The 19844-nt window shown below is 36.9% G+C and overlaps 1 protein-coding gene across 1 annotated transcript in view; it reads left to right on the forward strand.

Annotated features, from left to right (window-relative positions):
* PIGK (phosphatidylinositol glycan anchor biosynthesis class K) overlaps positions 1-19844 on the forward strand; it is a 169924-nt gene that overhangs the window by 49636 nt on the left and 100444 nt on the right. Inside the window, exon 9 of the mRNA XM_004699318.2 lies at positions 4333-4505. Coding sequence (XP_004699375.1) covers positions 4333-4505 — 173 coding nt within the window. The remainder of the gene's footprint in view (positions 1-4332; positions 4506-19844) is intronic.

Below are 19844 nucleotides of genomic sequence, written 5' to 3' on the forward strand. Positions count from 1 at the left end.
TTGAGGGAGTACTTGAGTGGAGGCCCAATGTAGGACCACTTACCTTATAGTGAAAGAAATCTATTTTTATAACTCATATCTTAATATGAATTTAAATGTTAAAACTTATGATGATGCTATTTTAACTATTACAAAATTATAGTCACTGTATTAGAGTCTTTTAGGACTGCTATAACTAAATATTTCAAGTTAGGGAGCTTACAGAGACAGAATTCTTGTCTCACAGTTGTAGGCACTGCAAGTTTGTATCATGGTAGCAAGCATGTTGATTCACTGGGTGGGATAGACTATTCCAGGCCTCTCTCCGTGCTATTGGGAGCCTGCACATTTCACTGGTTTGAAGCTGCAGCATCACATTGTATCTTCTTTTATCTGTCTCCTTATATTTTCTTCTCTTTTGTAAGGATACTAGTCACCTAGTTATTGTACATCAATGTTTTTTGGGTTTGGGTCTTCAGTATATTTTAGGATCCACGTTGTTTCAATGTGACCTCATATTAATTTATAATACCTTCTAAAACTCTTATTTCCAAACAAGGTCACAATCACAGGTTGTGGGGGATTGGTCTGCAATAAAACTTTTCCAGGTGGAACAGTTCATTCCTTAACAATGATCTAAATTCAAGTAACTTTAATATAAAATTTATTCTCATTTTTTGACTTATTTGTAATTTATTTAAAATACTAATCTATCTTTAGGGCAGTTTCAATTTTACAGACAAATTGAATAGATAAATAAGAGTTTCCCTCAGACTTCTCCATAGGAAATGAACTCTTAGACCACACATTAGAGGCATGCCTAGAGTGTTTCATGTATTTTCAGCTTTTTCAATGATCCTTCTCTGTAGGGGATAGAAAAAAAAATCCAGTCTTCACTGAGGAATCTCTCTTCATTTCTTTATGTGACATATGATGGAAGAAACGTGTGGACATTTCCTAAATTTTTGTCAAGAGAGTTTGGCTTGAGCCATAGCTAAATATTGTCAGTAAAAATACCAGGTAGGGACGTTGTTTATATATTTATATATTTTATTATATAAGTAAAATAAACTTAACTGAGTTGACTTCATTTAGAGAGTAGAATTCAAACAATGTTTGCATGGCTATCACGTAGTCCCTATCTTTCTAGGCTTTTAAAGACCTTAGATTGAATTTTCACTTGTGAAGGGATTATCTGAAACATGACAAAATTTCAGTAGTAATGTTCTTAAATTAACATGGAACCCAAAGAATTAGGAACTTTATGATTGTAAAAGTGTGAAGATATGGGAGAATAATGGGAAGGAATCATTTATTTATTTATTTGGTATGTTTAATCGGCTCTGTAACCACTGCCATCGTAGGGCAGAGTAGAACTACTCCTAGCAGTTCTGAGACGGTCAATCTTTACGGAGCAGACAGCCTCATCTTTCTCCAACAGAGCAGCTGATGAGTTCAAACTGCTGACCTTCCTTCCAGTTAGCAGCCCAATGATTGGCTGGTCTCCAGAAATTAATAGCTCTGAATGTAGTCTCTGGCTCCTCTAATTAATCTTGCAAATTATTTTCATAAATTGTTTCTGAAACACTTTTTTCTTCACCAGTGTTTTATTATGAACATTTTAAAATAGTATAATTCAAATAATTTTTCTGTAGCTATCCCTATACCGATTAAACTAAAATTTACTATTGCCAATTTGCCATTGTGAAAGCAACTTTTGATCATGTAACTGCCCAATGCAGGTGTTCCTGGGTGACTCCAGTGATTAAACACTCAATTGCTAACAAGACCCTTAGTTTGTACCTCCAATACGGTAATACTGCCCACCTGTTCGTAATTTTGAAACTCTCTGAGAGGCCTTCAGTGTTTCTCACACATCATTCTTATTTCTGCTTATTTTATTTTTCACTTTGTGTCTGAAACCTTTGCACCCCACCAGCTACTTGATGGGAGAAAAAAATGAAGCTTTCTCTGACAGTCCATTTACAGCAGTGCTTCTCAACCTTCCTGATGCCATGACCCTTTAACACAGTTCCTCATGTTGTGGTGACCCCCCAACCATAAAATTATTTTTGTTGCTGCTTCATAACTGTCATTTTGCTACTGTTATGAATCGAGCGACCCCTGTGAAAGGGCTATTTGACCCCCAAGGGGTCGCGATCCACAGGTTGATAACCGTTGATTTACAGTCTTAGAACTCCATAAGGGCAGTTCTGGTCCACCCTATGGGGAGACTGAGTTAGAATCGAAAAGACGGCAATGAGTGTTTTGGATTGGTCCATCTACTTTGTTTCTTCTCTGCAGCATTGTACTTTCCTGAGCTTCCTCCCCATCTCACTCTCTCCATTTCTCCCCTTTATTTACTTCCTAATTTATATCTTGGTCTTTGTGTTTCCTTGTACAGCTTTCCTGTACAGAAAGGCAAGGATTTTGAAGTTAGCTAGATTGGTCCCTTATTGGCATTGTGAAGTTTGGCAAATTTCTTAATTTCTGAGATTTAGCCTGAAATAAAGATAATGATTCTGACATCACTCAGAAATACTGGTAGGCTTAAGTGAGAATACATACTTAAACATTTCTTAGCATGTACTTGGAACACTGTGTTTTATAAATTGTAGCCCTTCTCCAGTTGGTGATTCTCTGTCACATAGTCATGTCTCCATAGGTGGGCCCTGTACCCTCTGGAAGGGTTCTCATTGTTCTGTGACATATCCTGTGCAATGATCAAACTAGGTTGTTTGTGGGCCATATGTTTTTTAGCTGCTCGTTTATTGTTGTTGTTGTTAGGTGCAATTAAGTCAGTTCTGACCCATGGCAACCCTATGCACAACAGAATGAAGCACTGCTTACTCCTGGGCCATCCTCACAATTGTGCCTATGGTTGAGCCCATTGTTGCAGCCACTGTCAGTCCATCTCCGTGAGGTCTTCCTCTTTCCTGTCCCTCTATTTTCTCAAGTCTTTCTCCAGAGATTGGTCTCTTTTGATATGTCCAACCTTCTAAGATGAAGTCTCACAATTCTTGCCTCTAAGAAGCACTGGCCATACCGCTTCTAAGATAGATTTGTTTGTCCTTTTGGCAGCCTGTGATATCTTCAATATTCACCAGCACCACAATTCAAACTCACCACCAATTCTCACCTTAGTCATCAAAGTAATGTCCTTGCATTTCAACTTTCTAAAGAGGTCTTGTGCAGTAGATTTGCCCAGTGCAATGCATCATTAGATCTTTTGATTTCTGGTTCCATGAGCATTGATTGTGGATCCAAGCAAGATGAAATCCATGACAATTTAGGAATGTTTTTTATTTCTCACCTGTAAACACTACTTTTCTTTGATAAATTAGCTTATATTCCACTCCCTCTTAAATTTTCCATTTGGTAACTAAAATAAAAATTTTTCCCCCCTAAAGTGGAACACTTTTCAATCTTGTTAAGTTTGTTTCCCTCTAATTAGACTTCAAGCCTTGAGGGCAGCATCATGTGTTAATGGGTTTTTGTATTCTCTGTGAAAGGTAACAGTATAAACTATATGTGGCCGACTTTTGTGTTTTGCAGTGTGGATGAGTAAGTATGTCTGTCCTTGGAGGTTTACTGATGTAGAGTATCTGGAATAAGATTAACACAATTATTTGAGACTTGTATGACTTGTAAAGTCATGGTTTTCTGAATGTGTTCTTTGGCTACTGGAGTATCAATGCAAGTACTTTGACTCTATTTACATGATGGGTGAAAAAGGAAGATGGGTGATTTTTATAATAGTTTATATAGGCTCACAGCAAAAGAGCAAGAACCTAGTAGGGAAATGGTGCTGCACATTCCATTTATCCAGAGCAACCCACTTGCACTTTCTTTGGTTGTTGTTTAACATATTGAGCTGCTGTGTAATATTTTATATGTTCTATGGATGAAAAGTTTGAATAATGGCTCATGATTACATATACTCCAGTGGAAATCACTTTGGTTGACTACCCCATTGAGATGGATATAGATGTAGGAAAAAAGGCAATTCAGGTGCCATAGATGTTGAATGTAATTTCACAGTGGCTTTCAGAATTCAATATAAATTTTGTAGCATGTGATTCAAAAAAATAAATCTTTTTGCTCTCTATGGCCATTTTCTGTTTTATCACTGCTCTACTATATGCATTGCATGGCTTTTTTTATTTTATATATATTTAAATATTTTTTTATATTGTCAAGCAATGCAGAAGCAGTAAAACATTAACCTTTAAAACAACTAGCTTCTTCAAGTTTGGGAATGCTTTAAAAGTACACTCTTGTCTACTATGTTGTGTCATTAGTTTAACATCTCTAGTTGTGTATTTATTAGTTATATAGATATATTTTTTCCAGTTTCAGGTATGCCCCAAAAGTCTGTGTGTATCTACGCCTGGACATCGCACTGATCTTTTCCAGAGGGATCCTAGAAATGTCCTGATAACGGATTTCTTTGGAAGTGTGCGGAAAGTTGAAATTACAACAGAAACAATTAGCTTGCAGGTAGATTCAGAAACCACTGTAAACAGGTATTTATCTTAAATTATTATTTGAATACAATAGTTTCACAATTTATAAAATTTGATGAAACCTAATATTAAGAGACAAAAGCTGGTGTTTATGAGTAAAATTACATATTTATGACCAATCTTCATTTTATGTAAACCCTGTACTTTTCAGATATATAAGCAGAACTTGTAATTATCTGTGGGAAGCTATGATTATGATTACAACTATATTGGAGTTTTCAAATACTATGTTATTAAAGACTTTGATAAAAGACCCAGAGCTTTCTCCATAACTGGCTATTTCACAGCCCTGCTTTTCTGTCACTGGAAGTATATGTAATGGTTTAGAAGATCTTTATGAAAGTGCAAGTCTGTGAATATTCCAATCCATTAGTACTCATGAACCTGTGTATGTGTGCTGTCATCCATTGTGATAGAAGCTGTGAAGTATTGGGGCATGGAATAGGGCAGTTGGCAACTGGGCATTTAAGGTATAATTTAGACCCATGGAGATCTGGCAAATGCAAGGCAGAGAAACATAAGAGGGGGAAATGAGTTCCAAAAGAATATATATGCCAAATACATATTTCATACTTTAATACAATGCTACCATACCCAGAATTTATCTTGCCTCCAGCAATCTGATTAGGCCCCTGTCTGTCACTTCCTTTGGTCTCTGCAGGCTGGGCGCCTTATTAATGGCAATAGATTCTACTAAATTTTGTTATATGCGCTTAAGAATAGAATTTTGCCACTGAAAAACAGAGAGATCTTGTTTTTGTCAGAAAGTGAAGATTATGGTAATGAAGATTGTCTTGATTATTTTAATTGAGGAGAAAATTAAACATCAAAGCTAGATACCAACCACTGTTGAATTAGGGCACCCTCTACTGTTGATAGTAAATTTTATTAAGGATGTTACTAGTTACCAGAATTTTCTTAAGTACTTATACACAATTAATTTCTGAGAATTCAGTTTCCAACACGTTCCAGGAATTGTTACATGGGCATTAGAAATATTATTTTTGTATGTACAGTAGAACCCCAGTACTCGACCACATCAGTACTTGGCGTAATTGGATTTCGCTGAAAAATATTGAGAAAATTTTGCATCAGAGTTTGAACATAACATCGGAATCTAACCCATACACATGATTTTTTTAAAAAACCAAAGCAGCTTGTATTTAAGTCACTCAGCATTGGCATTGTTAGTATTTGTTGTTTAAACCTTTTGCGACTGTGTTCCAAGATTTTGCTATAATTTTCTTAGTTTTTGTGGCTTTGTCTACTATTTTTAGATAAAAAACATGGGTCCTTAGAAAGAGTTTTTTGAAAAGAATCATCATGATAAGGAACTGGCTAACCGTGTTATCAATAATTATTGATGATAATTTAGTAAACTCTTTTAGAAAACAGTTAGGAAATGCCAACAGCAGACCACATTAGACAGATTTTTTTTTTTTAAGAGAAAGCCAACCAGGTCCTAGTGAAAAAAGGTAAAGAAGGGGGAAAACTCCTGAAATGCAGCTACCAGTTGATTTTATGGACGGGGATTCCCCTTCTAAACAATGACTCTCTCTTTCCATATCTCCTCTCCACATCCATGTCCACAGATCCAGATGCTCATCAGTCTCAACGTATGGGCTATACTGTAGTTGTTAAAAACTGTTTAATATTGTATTTCTTATTTAAATTATATTATTTAACTCTGAACTTATTTACTTTGAAATTTCTGTATAATGTTTTGTATAAAAAGACAAGGTTAGAGTGAAAACTTGGTGGTCAAGAATGGAATCATCCGTTTTCAGTTATTTCTTAAGGGAAAAATTGATTCAAGACTCGACTGCATCATATCTGGACGCTCCTTCTAGAATGGATTAGCGCCAAGGTCTGGAGTTCTACTGTAGGTGCGATTTATATGCAAAGATGAATAACAATCAGAAGTTTATTAAGAAAAATATATACAGTTACATATTGCTATGTATTTTGTGAACTAGGACCAGGTGATTTGGACATTGTGTGAACACCATGTGTTGAGGCTGGGTTGACTAGAGAAACAAATTCAGAGACACTCATATATGTATAAGAAAGAGCTTTATATCAAAGAGTAATTGCTTATTAAGAAAACATCCCGAGGAGCTGATACCAGGGGCTCAAGTAGAAAGAAAATGTTTTCAGAATGATGATGATGGCAACAAATGTACAAATGTGCTTGACACATGGATGTATGTATGGATTGTGATTAGAGTTGTACGAGCTCCCAATAAAATGATTTTTAAAAATAAATAATGAAATAGGAAAATAAATAAATAGTCTATTTTCTAGCTCAGAAAAAAGCTCAGAAAAAGGGGGGAAAAAAAGAAAACTTCCCAGCCCAGTCCAGGTCAAGTTTCTTAGCCCATAACTCTGATGTTAGTTCATAAATCCCTCTTTAGATTCACACAGTCACATGCAATGATGAAGAATGCAGAAGATCACAGGTTGGTGGGTGCAAAGTCTTGTAAATCCAATGGCGGTGGACGCATCTCCAGGGCTCCGGCTGCCATCAGCCTGGCTTGAAGTGGCTTGTCAACAGGAAGGTGAATCAGAGAAAGAGAGGCTCTCACAGAGCTCAGCAAGTCTCCACGTGTCTTGTCAATAGGAAGATGAAGCCAGAAAAAGAGGAAGTTCCCAGATCTTCATGAGAGGGCCATGCCCACAAGGAGGCATTAATCAGGTTGTGACCTGAGTGATTGACAGGTTAGACTTCACCGCTTTACTCTTAATACCCTCAAGTTGATATGAGATTATGTAACTACCACACACTATATTATAAACAGGTTGTCCTGTTTAGAAACAAGCAAGTTCTGTTTCTAGGTCTATCTTTAAGTTGAATTTGTGCATAAGTTGGAATAGTTTGGTAGGATTTGTATCTAAAATCAGTCAAAGTTTGTCTCTTTATGTAATATCTGATGTTCCTTCCTATGCATAGAAAACATTATAGAAACACTTCCAAAGACAATGAAACATCTTTAACATAATAATATAGTAATACTGTTCTGATGTGCTTTGCAAAGTAGCACCAATTTATTATTAAGGAACTGTTCTATGATTTCAAATTTTTAATATAAGAGAGCCCTGGTAGTATAGTATAGTATTTAATTAAAATATGGCACAGAGGGAGGTGGGGGACCAGCCCCCACCGCTAGTACTACTATTGCTACTACTAGGATTCAGTAAGTACAATTATACGGTTGAGGTATATAAGTATTATATTAGAGTCATCGAGAGCATGAGAGATATAAAGTCATCGAGAGCATGAGAGATGTTACAATAATGCAGTTGGACATATTACATGACAGCATTGTTCACCTCAGCCCAGCTTGGAGGTCCACGTGGAGAGAGGGGGAAGGGAAGGGGAGGGTAAGGGAACAAGGGAGAGGGGATTGACCAGGGAGTGAGCAGCAAGGAACTCAGAGTCAGAGAGAGCGATCTATATTGCTGACTCACCTATATACCTTTTGGGGGCAAGCCAGCCCACTAATTACAGGTAGAGACATACATCACAGGGAGGAGCAGCATTATAGGTTACACAGCAATGAGTGGTTGGTCTAGGGGTTGGTCTCTGGGTCTCCATAGGAACCATTATCAGTAGGGTGAAAACTCCTCCTACAGGAGCCCGTCCATTGTCCCCAGAGGCCGGGAGAAGGCCCACCCCTGTGGTGGGATGAGACAGCAGTCTGGCAACTGATTGCCTTCAGGGGAGGGATGTCTGCGCATCTGACCTCCCCCCACAGTATAGTAATTGTGTGTTGGACTGCTAACTCTGATTGGCTGATTCAAGCCACTAGCTGCTCCGAGGAAGAAAGATGAGGCTTTCTACCCATGTAAAGAGTTGCAGTTCTACCCTGTGCTAAAGAGTAGCCATGAGTCAGAATTGCCTTCATGGTAGTGAGTTTGTTTGTTTGTTTTATGGTGATTGGGACCACAGAAGTATATGTGATCAGACATTGCCCAAATGGAAATTATAAGGCACATGACTTTATTAATGAGAGATCCAGATACCATAGATAACATAATGATACTAATGAAGGAAATTACAGGCTAGAATTGTTTTCCTTATGTATTCTTTTCAAATCTCGGTTTAAAATTCACCAAAAACAGTGTATTGGTTGCTATTATTAAAAGAGTTGTGCTTGAGAGGAAGGTGGGGCTTTCTGTTCCCTTAAAGATTTGTCTCCTTGGAAACCCAAAGGAACTGTCTGACTCTTTCCTATAGGGTTGCTATGAATCAGAATCGACTCCATGGTAGTGGGTTTGGTATTTGGTTCAGAAGCTGCCTTATGAGATTACATATAGATCTATTTTTGATAAGTATGCAGATATATAAACAACTTGCCATTCTCAAAGAGTTAGGCTTAGTAATAATTTTACTAGATGTGGTAATTACATAATCTGGTATAAATTTGGGACATGAGAGGATTAAGAGTGAAGGGGTGGACTCTAGTGGGCCAATGGGATCATAGCCAGTGAGGCCTCTGTATGAGCATGGCTTTCTGAGAATTCTGGGAACTCTGGCATTTTCTCCCTTGGAGGCAAGAGACACATTCTCTTCTCTGCTCACTCCCCGAGAGATGCTGTACTGACACGACATATGGTGCTACACCCTGAGAGCTGGAGAAGCCACCTCCACTGATACAATCAGACCTCTGAAGCAGGAGATGCCACGTAGAGACCCCTGCCAGCGCTGAGATGCTTACAATGCCACTGAATCCACAGGACTTCCCACCAACTGGCCTGTGATCTTCCTGCATTCGGCATCATTGCATGTGTTTTGTGAGTCAGAAGAGGACTTTATAGATTGGTATCGGACATATGGGCTAATATTGGACTTATAGACTTGATCTGGACTATACTGGGATGTTTCCTCAATATTCAACTGCTCTTGTATATAAACCTCTTTCTTATACACATATGTGTGTTTATGAATTTGCTTCTCTGGTATACCCGGGCTAACACACTAGCCTTAGTAATAATTTCCTACCAACATATATTTTACACAGTTGACCCATTTGTGGTTTTTTTTTCCCCAGGAGGAAACTAGCCTTTATCTTGTGCATGTAAAATCTTAGACATATTTAATGTTACAAAATGTAGTTGTCTAACTTCTGTGGGTATTGCTTAAAAAAGTGGAATCTAGGGTAATAAGTACTAGAATCACTCAGTTTTTATCCTGACAGATTTGGCAAAATGTTAGCTGGTCTAATTTTTGTTGTAGATTTTAAGTTTCGGTACATTGTTCTATCTATGAATTTTTTGTTGGTTACTAGGAATTTATTTCTCTCTTCAGGCAATCTGTTGTTATTATTTTTATGTGCCATCAAGTCGATATAGTAGTTCCAAATGTGTGAGACTAGCAGGGAATTTGTCAATGGAACCTCTTCTTACAGATTTTATTTATAGATCCAGCTTCTGTTTGCCTATGTTTGTAGATTTTGCAAGATGCAACTTTCTTTACTTATGAAGATCAACAGCTCTCCAGAAAACCTAAGGAAACTTTCTACTCTGTTCTATAGGGTTGATAAAAGTTGTGAGGAGTTTTGTGTTTTCAGGTTGTTAAAAAATCTGATGATAGGATAAAAAAAAGTTCCCTATTTAGAGATGACTCATAAGACTTGCTACTATTTGCTTTTGTGTATTTTCCATTTCCTCTAGGAATTTGACTCCAAAACATTTATACCACAGAGTAACCAACTGTCCCCTGTTGTTTCAAAAGTATTGTTTTCCATTTCTCATCCAATAGTTTCCCTTCAGAGTTTATTTGGGTTGTTTTGATAGTTGACATATCACCCATTGATTGTTTTCAATATGTAATAATCTTCTAAAGCCTGTTTTATAATCTTTGCCTCAGAAGGCCTTTCACAATTCAAGATTGGAATTGTCTAAATCAGCTTGTTAGATGCTATTGAGTTGGTTCTGACTCATCGCATCCATGTGTACAATAGAATGAAACAAGGCCCAGTCCTTTGCCATCCTTACACTCACTCAGTATCTTTCTCTGTTTTTCACTGACTCCTATTTTACCAAAGGGAACCCTGGTGGCTTGATAACTCCTTGAGCTGCTAACCACAATGTCAGCAATGCAAAACCACCAACCACTGCATGGGAGAAAGCTAACGCTTTCTACTTCTTTCAGCTTTACAGTCTCAGAAACACACAGGGACAGTTCTACTCTATCCTCTAGGGTTGCTATCAGTTGCAATTGACTTGATAGCAGTGAATTGTTCTTTTTGGTTTTCTGTTTTACCAAGCATGAAGCCCTTTTTCAGGGACTTGTCTCTCTTGATAATATGTCCAAAATATGTAAGATACCACCTTGCCATCCTTGCTTCTAAAGAGTGTTCTGGCTGTTCCTCTTCCATAAGAGATGTGTTTGGCAAATCTTCAGTGTTCATCACCAACATCGATATTCAGATGTATGTATTCTTCTTTGATCTAACTTACTCATTGTTTAGCTTTTGCCTGCTTATGAGGTGATTGAAAATACCACAACTTGGATAAGGCACAACTTGCTCCTGAAAGTGACAGCTTTGTTCTTTAACACTCTACAGACGTCTTGCATAGCAGATGTGTCCAAGGGAATATAGCATTTGATTTCTTGACTGCTGCTTCCTACCATGGACATTAATTGTGGAGCCAAGTAAAATGAAATTCCTGACAACTTGAATCTTTTCTCCATTTATTATGATATTTTCTATTGGTTTACTTGTATATGTGCTGCCGAAGCAAGCACTTACTGGTTTACTTGTGAGGAGCTTGGTTTTCTGTATGTTGTGGTGTAATCCCTGCTGAAGGTTTTAGTGTGGATGAGTGCTACATCAGTGAGTGCTTCAAGTTCTTTTCACTGTTAGCAAGCAAGGTTGTGTCATTTGCATATCCCAGTTCTTAATATGTCTTCTTCCAATCCTAAATCAGCTTCGGTATTCAAAAATACAAATTCCTAGGACTTACTCCAGACAAATTGGATCTGGATTCATAAAGGACCCAGGAAACAGTATTCTTAACAAGTTCCCTTGATGGACATTATGCTGCCCATCTAGCACTAATCCAGGGACTGATGTTTGGGGATCACTGATACAGAGATGTATTGTAAAGGTTGTCTTTCTTGCTGGCTGCTGTTGTGCTGGCCTCTGACTTATGGAGACTCCATGTGTTACAAAGGAGAACTGCTCCATAGGGTTTTCTTGGCTGTAATCTTTAAAGAAGCAGTTCACTAATTGTATCTTCTTTGATGCTGCTGTATGCATTGAACTGCCAGCCTGAGTTAACATCTGATCATAAACCCCTTAGTGCCACAGAGGGGTATGTGAAGGTTGTACAGGTAGCTATATAATATGTAAAAAAAAATATTTTTATGATATTTATTGATTACTACATAAGTTATTTTGATTTGAGGTTCATGATAATAGTTTCCAACTTTCATTTTTCAATCTCAAATCAGAATGGCTTGGGTGAGTGAGTGAGTTTGAGTATATATACTCTTGCATTAGAAATTTCCTGTGGGGAATTGTCTCTGGTAGCGAAGAAGCCTGTTGGGTCCCTTATATGAACTATATTTGTCCAGTACTTTGGCGGATTTTTTATCTTTTGAGTGGTTGATCGTAAACTGTCTGCTATCACATAAGTATCTTGTGTATTTCAAAGACAGCTTGTAGATAGAATAGTGCTTTGCGGTTTCAAATGTATCTAAAACCATAACCCTTTCTCATTATGTGTAAGAGAGTATCAGGGATACAATGAGCCATGTGTCTTTTATGTTGTTTTGGTTTTAGAGTACTTGAAATTCATCAGGATCGGGAAGCCTCAATTTTCATTTCTAATGGGCTATAGCTGTCATATCACTAAACTTGTCCCATTACATTGACATGATAACATAATCTATTTAGCTTATCTCATTGCTTCCTTATACCCCTTCTTAATAAGTGAAGTAAATGATTTTTTGTGTCTTTGTTAATGCTGCAGGAGATAGATGCCCTTTATACAACCTTATCATTATTTCTGTGACTTGTGCAAAAATGGCATAGTGGTTATTTGTCATGAACTTTAGCAAAAAATCAGACTTTGGCATTTCTAGGCTCAGAGCTTAATAATCAGGCCATCTCTAAATCATAGTTTATTTTGTTATTAGAAATCATTGAGTCAATTTTAATCTTAGTGATCGTGTGATAAAGTAGAACTGTCTCATAAGGTTTTCTTGAGCATAATTTTTATGGCGGCAGATTGCTTGGTTTTTCTACTGTGGGACCACTGTGTGGGTTCAAGCTGCCAGTCTTTTGGTTTGTTGCTGAAAACATAGTCATTTGGGATCTTGTAGAATTGAATAGCTTTCTGCTTACATAACCTAAGATAATGATAATATCTTTAGATCTAAGATATCTTAGATCTTAGCTCTATCCTAAGAGCTAGGACAGTGCCTACATCATAATAGGTACCCCAAAGATACTGGTTTCTTGTGTTTCTTGGTACCTGAATTTTATTGCTACTTATTAGAATTTTTATGATATAAACATTGGGCAAGAGTAGAATATTTGAGAGAGGTAAGCTTTGGGAGAATAAAAACTGCCCTTCTCCTTCCCACTTTAAATGCTTAATGATGCTCATCAAATTTTACTTCTTTGGATTGAATTTTAACATTTGACAGAGCTGTCCTTAATGAATCTTTATGTCCTATTTTCTTTTTAATATTTTGAATCATACACCCTTTTTTGGATGGTATTTTAGGTAAAATGTCTCAAATAAGGGTGGGGGGCACAACAATCAGAAATGCTGTGTTTGAGAGTAGCCATTTGTAACTTACTTGCTGTTTTTTAATATTCTTCTATAATTTCCCATGAATCAGATTATTCAAAAACAATTTTTTAATAATAATTTTTATTACACATTAGGTAGGGATATATATTTCAGATCATCAACTTTGTATTTAATGGTTTAAACTAATAATCAAATCCCCCAGTAGCTTCACCTGCTCCTTGATTGCTCTTCTTCCTTTTGTGGACTACTTACTGTCTTCTGTTTCATCTATGTTAACACCCATCAATAGTTTTGCCCCAGAGTCGGCAAACTGTGGCTCTTGAGCCTTACACAGTTCTTCTGGTACATATATGTGGCTCTGAAGTAAAATTGGAAATAAAACTACCATAGTTTCATATAAAGGGTATTATTCAGATGATGATTTCAGTTGTTTGCAACTATATTTTTATGGTCTTGAAGAAATTTTAAATTGTTGTGAGGCACATAATTGGCTCTTCTGTCACAAACGTTTGCCGACCCTTATAGCTAGTTGCTTTAACTTTTCTCTCTGTGCCCCCTCCCTCCATTTGGCAGTCAACCCATTGTTATGAACGTCTTTATTTTGTGGTTCCCCACCCCACTTATCACACATACACGAAAGGATACAATATAAATGACAGCTCAACAACTTATCAGAGTAAATACTCATGCAACCACCAGAAAAAGAAATAGGACAGTGTTTGTATACTAGAATCCCCCTTATGTTTCTTTTCAGTGTGTACCTTCTCTCCACTCCCTCAGAGTTCACAACTATCCCAAATTTTATGGAATTTATTCTTTGTTTCAGATTTTTGTCACCTCAGTACATATACTTTAGTTTTACCATTTAAAAAAATTGTAATAAGTGAATTCATACTGTTAGTGCTTTACTTCTTTTGGCTAATATGTTTATAGGACTCATTTCTGTTTGAGTGTATAGCTGTGGTCACTTTTTAAAATTGAGGGTTAATTTTTTTACAATAAAATCACCCTTTTAAATATATATTTCTGTGGGTTTTATAAATGCAAACACTTGTGTCATCACAATGGCAATTCATTATCACCAGAAATTTCCCTCATATCCTTTTTCACTCAACTTCCACCTTGCCTTTATAAGCCACTGGTTGGTTTTCTGTCCTCATAGTTTTGTGTTTTCTAAAATAGGATGTAAATAGAACCAAATATTTTGTAGCCTTAAATTTTTTGACAGTTTTACTGATAAATAATTCACACACATATTAATCAATAGTTTAAATATATTAAAGAAAGTTAAGGAATCATCACCACAATGAATTTTGGAACATTTTTTTCATTTTTGTACTTATTATTATTAGCTCTCCATCCATCCAACCTCCCTTGCTATATCCTAAGGAACTATCTAGTTACTATCTCTATAGATTCACCGATCCTAGATTTCATAAACTCAGAAGAACAACAAACCAAAAAAGCCCCCGCAGAAAACCCTTAATCTAAAAAAAAGCAGAAAATAATAAAAACTAGAACACATTTAAAATGAGTCACAAGGTAAAACAAATGACAGTGTTAAATTTTAACCTACCATATATACTCGTGTATATGCCGAGTTTTCCAGCACATTTTTAATACAGTTTTTGTGGTAAAATTAGGTGCCTCGGCTGATGTCGGGTTGACTTATACTCGAGTATATACAGTAATTACTTCTACGTTTGTCACTTTCCAGTAGGAAAGCTATTACATCCTTGGCAGATGGACAGAGGGAATTCACTGGAGGCTTAATCTATGTGGGAACTCTGCAAATGGATTCTGGGTTTCATCGTCATCCACAGGCTTCTGTGAAATGGATGCTCATAATTTAAGCTTGAATATGATTCCCTCCTCTGATCTTGCATTTTATTATTTACAACTCTTGGATTACATAGACTAGTATGATTTTGTGGTCTTTTGAATCTTGTTTCTTTGCTAGCATAAGGCATTTGAGATTCATTCATGATTCACTTACTCATCCATTGTTGAAACATGGTAGGTTCAAACTGTTTTCTAAAGTGGCTGCACTATTTTGCATTCCCATCAGCAATACATAAATCTTTTAATTGCTGCTACATCCTTGGCAACACTTAGCCTTGTCTTATTAATTTTAGTCGGTTTGCAGTGCTTTATTATTGTGATTTTATTTTGCATATTCTGGAGACTTAGGATGTTGATTCTTGTTTCATATGCTTATTAGTTATTTGTATATTTTTCATGAAGTCTTCAACTCTTCTGCTTATATTTTAAAAAATGAATTACCTTTTTATTGACTATAACATCTTTCTATGTCCTGCATACAGGCTCTTTGTCAAATATCTATGTTAAATACCCTTTTTTCTCAGTTTTTAACTTGCTTTTTTTTTTAATGCTGATTTTGGAGAGGAGACGCTTAGTGTTGGTGAAGCCCATCATAATGAGTTGGTTTTGATTACAGAATATTTGTATTTCCATTCCAGGCTATGAAGATTTTCTTTTTTCCTTTAAATTTATTGGTTTTAGATTTTATGTTTAACTGTATAGCCCATTTTGAATTAATTCTTAATTAAATGTAAGGTTAGTAAAAAAATTGACTGTAAAAAATGTCAGTAAGGTTATTAAAAAAAGTGAAATGAAATGGAACACATAAAGATGAAGATTCTAGTGAACTAAAATGGACTGGTATTGGCCATTTTGAATCAGAAAATCATATGGTTTACTATACAGGGAATGACATAGACATTGCATTCAAAATCAGAAAGAACATTCAAGATCTATCTTGGAGTACAGTGCTATCTATAGTATGATAATGTCTCTCTGAATTCAAGGAAATCCAGTCAATAAAACTACTATTCAAATGTATACATATGAAGAAATTAAAGAATTCTGCCAAAATCTTCAGTCTGAAATTGATCAAACCTGTATCAAGATGTATTAATTATTTTTGGTGATTGGAATGCAAAAGTTAGAAACAAAGAGGAAGGAACACTAATTGGAAAATATGGTCTTGCTGTTAGAAAGAAAACTGGAGACCATATGATAGCCTTTTTCAAGATGAATGACTTATTCCAAACAAATAACATTTTAGAACAACACAAAAGGCAATTATATACCTGAACTTCACCAAATAGACTACACAGAAATCAAAGGGACGACATCTGTGGAAAGAGACGATGAAGAAACTCAGCAACAGTAGCTAAAACCAGGCCAGAGGCTGACTGTAAAACAAATGGTCAGTTATTCATATGTAAGCTCAGGTGGCAGCTGAAGAAAATCAAAACAGATTTGCTACATTGAACACTGATGACAGAAGACCTGATGACATGTTGGATGACACCAAAACATCATTCGTGGACAAAGCAAAAGGTCATTAAAAAGGTAAGAAATGTTTAAAAGGTACAAAAGGGATGTTCAAAGAAACTGAAATTTGTTCTTAATCTTAGAGTGGCCAAAGCAAATGAGAGAAATGATGACGTGAAAGAGCTAAACAAAAAAATTACAGGGCAACTTGAGAAGACAAAGTCAAAAATTATAATGAAATATACACAGATTTGAAGTTAGAAAACCCTAAAAGAAGAACATGGCATATCTTAAACTGAAAGAATGAAAGAAAAGCTTAAGCCTCAAGTTGCAATAGAGAGAGATTCTTTGGGCAAAATATTTACTTATGCAGGAAGCACCAAATACACAGAGTTGCTATAACAAAAAGATTTAGTTGACATCCAACCATTTTAAGAGATAGCATATGAGCAAGAACCTGAAGGAAGAAGTCCAAGCTGCACTGAAAGCATTACGCAAAAACAAGACTCCAGAAATTGATGAGATATCAATTCCAATGTTTCAGCAAGCTAATGAAGCACTGGGAGTGCTCACTGGTCTATGCCAAGAAATTTGGAAGAGAGTTGCTTGACCGACTGACTGGAAGAGATCCATATATGTACCCATTCCAAAAAAAGGTAACCCAACAGAATGCTCAAAGATAGAACAATATCATTGCTTTCATATGGAAGTAAAATTTTGCTGGAGATCATCCAACAACGTTTGCAGCAGTACATTAACAGGGAGCTGCCAGAGGTCGAGGCCAGATTCAGAAGAGGACATGGAAAAATGGATATCATCCCTCATGTCAGATGGATCTTGGCTCAAGCAGAGAATACCAGAAAGATGTTTTCTTGCATTTTATTTGCTATGGCAAAGCATTTGACTGTGTGGATCATAACAAACTATGGATAACCGTGAAAAGAATGGAAATTCCAAAACACTTGATTATGCTCATGCAGAATACTGCATGGATTAAAATCTGGAAAGGTGTGCATCAGAATTCTGTCCTCTATCCATACTTACTCAATTTGTATGCTGGGAAAATTATCAGAGAAGCTAGATTGTATGAAGAATGTGGCATAAGGATTGGAGGAAGGTTTATTGACAACCTTTGATATGCAGACAATATAACCTTGCTTTCTGAAAGTGAGGAAGACTTGAAGCACTTGCTGATGAAGATGAAGGATTGTAGCCTTCAGTATGAATTATGATTCAGTGTAAAAAAGACCTAAATCCTCACAACTGGACCAATAAGTAACATCCTGGTAAATGAAAAAAAGGTTAAAGCTGTCAAGGAGTTTGTCTGCTTAGATCCACAGTCAATGCTTCTAGAAGCAGGAGTCAGGAGATCAAAAAATACATTGCATTGGGTAAATCTGCTGCACAAAAACCCTTTAAAGTATTGTAAAGCAAGGAGATTACTATGAGAACTATGGGGTGCCAACCCAAAACCTGGTATTTTCACTCACCTCATAGACCTATTAAAGCTGGACATTAAACAAGGAAGTCTGAATACAATTGATGTGTTTGAAGTATGGGGTTGACAAAGAATATTGAAAGTATCTTGACCAAAGAACTAGAGGACTGTTGTGTGCTTCATCGGTGCTATAATACACCCTGACTGGTTCATCTCTTCCCTGTGGCCCCTCTGTGAGGGGATGCCCAATTGTCTACAGATGAGCCTTGGGTCTCCACTCCATTCCCTGTCCTCCCCCAACCCCTGAACCCCCCATTCACATTGGGTATGATTTTGTTCTGGGTCTTAGATGCCTGACACCTGATCCCATCGATACCTCATGATCACACAGACCAGTGTGCTTCTTCCATGTGGGCTTTGTTGCTTCTGAGCTAGATGGCTGCTTGTTTATCTTCAAGCCTTTAAGACCCCAGATGCTATATCTTTTGATAGCCCGGCACCCTCAGATTTCTTCACCACATTTGCTTATGCACCCTCTTTGGCTCAGCAATCCTGTCAGGAAGGTCATGACCTCAATTCTACCTTTCAAATCGGATTAGACCAGAACATGCACACTGCTACAGATAAGAGCCTACAACACAGGGAATCCAGGATAGATAAACCCCTCTGGGTCAACAATGAGAGTAGAGATACCAGGAGGATTAGGGGAGGGTGGGGGGAGAAACACAAATCACAAGGATCAACCTATAGCCCCCTCCCAGGCGGACGAACAATGGAAAAGTGGGTGAGGGGCGACAGAGGATGATGTAAGATATGAAAATAATAATCTGTAACTTATCAAGGGTATGTGAGGGAGAGCGGGTCGGGGAGGGAGTGGGAGGAAATGGGGAGCTGATATCAGGGGCTCAAGTGGGAAGAGAATGCTTTGAAAATGATGATGGCGGCATATGTGCAAATGTGCTTGACCCACTGGATGAATGTATGGATTGTAATGAGATGTAAGAGCCCCCAATAAAAATATTTAAATAAAGAGAGAGGGAGTAGCTTCTAAGGCTGCTTATGTACAATTAAAAAAACTGACAGAGAAAAACAATTAAAAAGAAAGAATCATGACCTATCAAAAGAACAAATAAACTTCTTGGAAGAAGTACAGCCAGAAAGGATGGTGAGACTGTGTCTCATGTACTTTGGACATGTGAAGGACATCATGCTTGTTAAAGTGGAGGGACAAAGAGAGAGGAAGGCCCTAATGAGATACATTGACACAGTGGCTGCAACATTTAAGAACAATTGTGAGGATGGCGCAGGACTGGGCAGTGTTTTGTTATATTGTATGTAGGGTAGCTACTAGTTTGAATAGACTGGGCGGTAGATACATAACGACAGACACAAGGTGGTTCAAACCCCTCACTGCTCTGAGGGAGAAAGTTGAGGGAGACTTTCTGCTCCTGTGAAGACTTATAGCCTGGATGCCCTATTTAGGGCTGTTATGAGTTGAAATTGATTAGATGACAGTTAATTTGGTTTTGGTATATGATATAAGAGGGGAATTGAGGTCAATTTTTCCCCATATAGATAACTACTTCTTCAGCATCATTAGTTGAAAAGATTATTCATTCCAGTGTTAATTACATTGGTGGCTTTTAAAAAAATCCGTGACTTTATATGTATGGGTCTATTATTGAACTCTATTCTATTGCATTAAGCTCTATGTATATCTTTATATCAGTTTCATACTTGATTATTTTAGCTTTATATTCTTGAAATCTGACTGTGGAAACCCTATTAAAACTATTCTATTTCTAGAAAGAACCTTTGAGATTTAAAAAAAA

The sequence above is a fragment of the Echinops telfairi genome, unplaced genomic scaffold (genome assembly GCF_000313985.2).
Source record: "Echinops telfairi isolate 266 unplaced genomic scaffold, ASM31398v2 ScPeMD7_443;HRSCAF=831, whole genome shotgun sequence".
Lineage (NCBI taxonomy): Eukaryota > Metazoa > Chordata > Mammalia > Afrosoricida > Tenrecidae > Echinops > Echinops telfairi.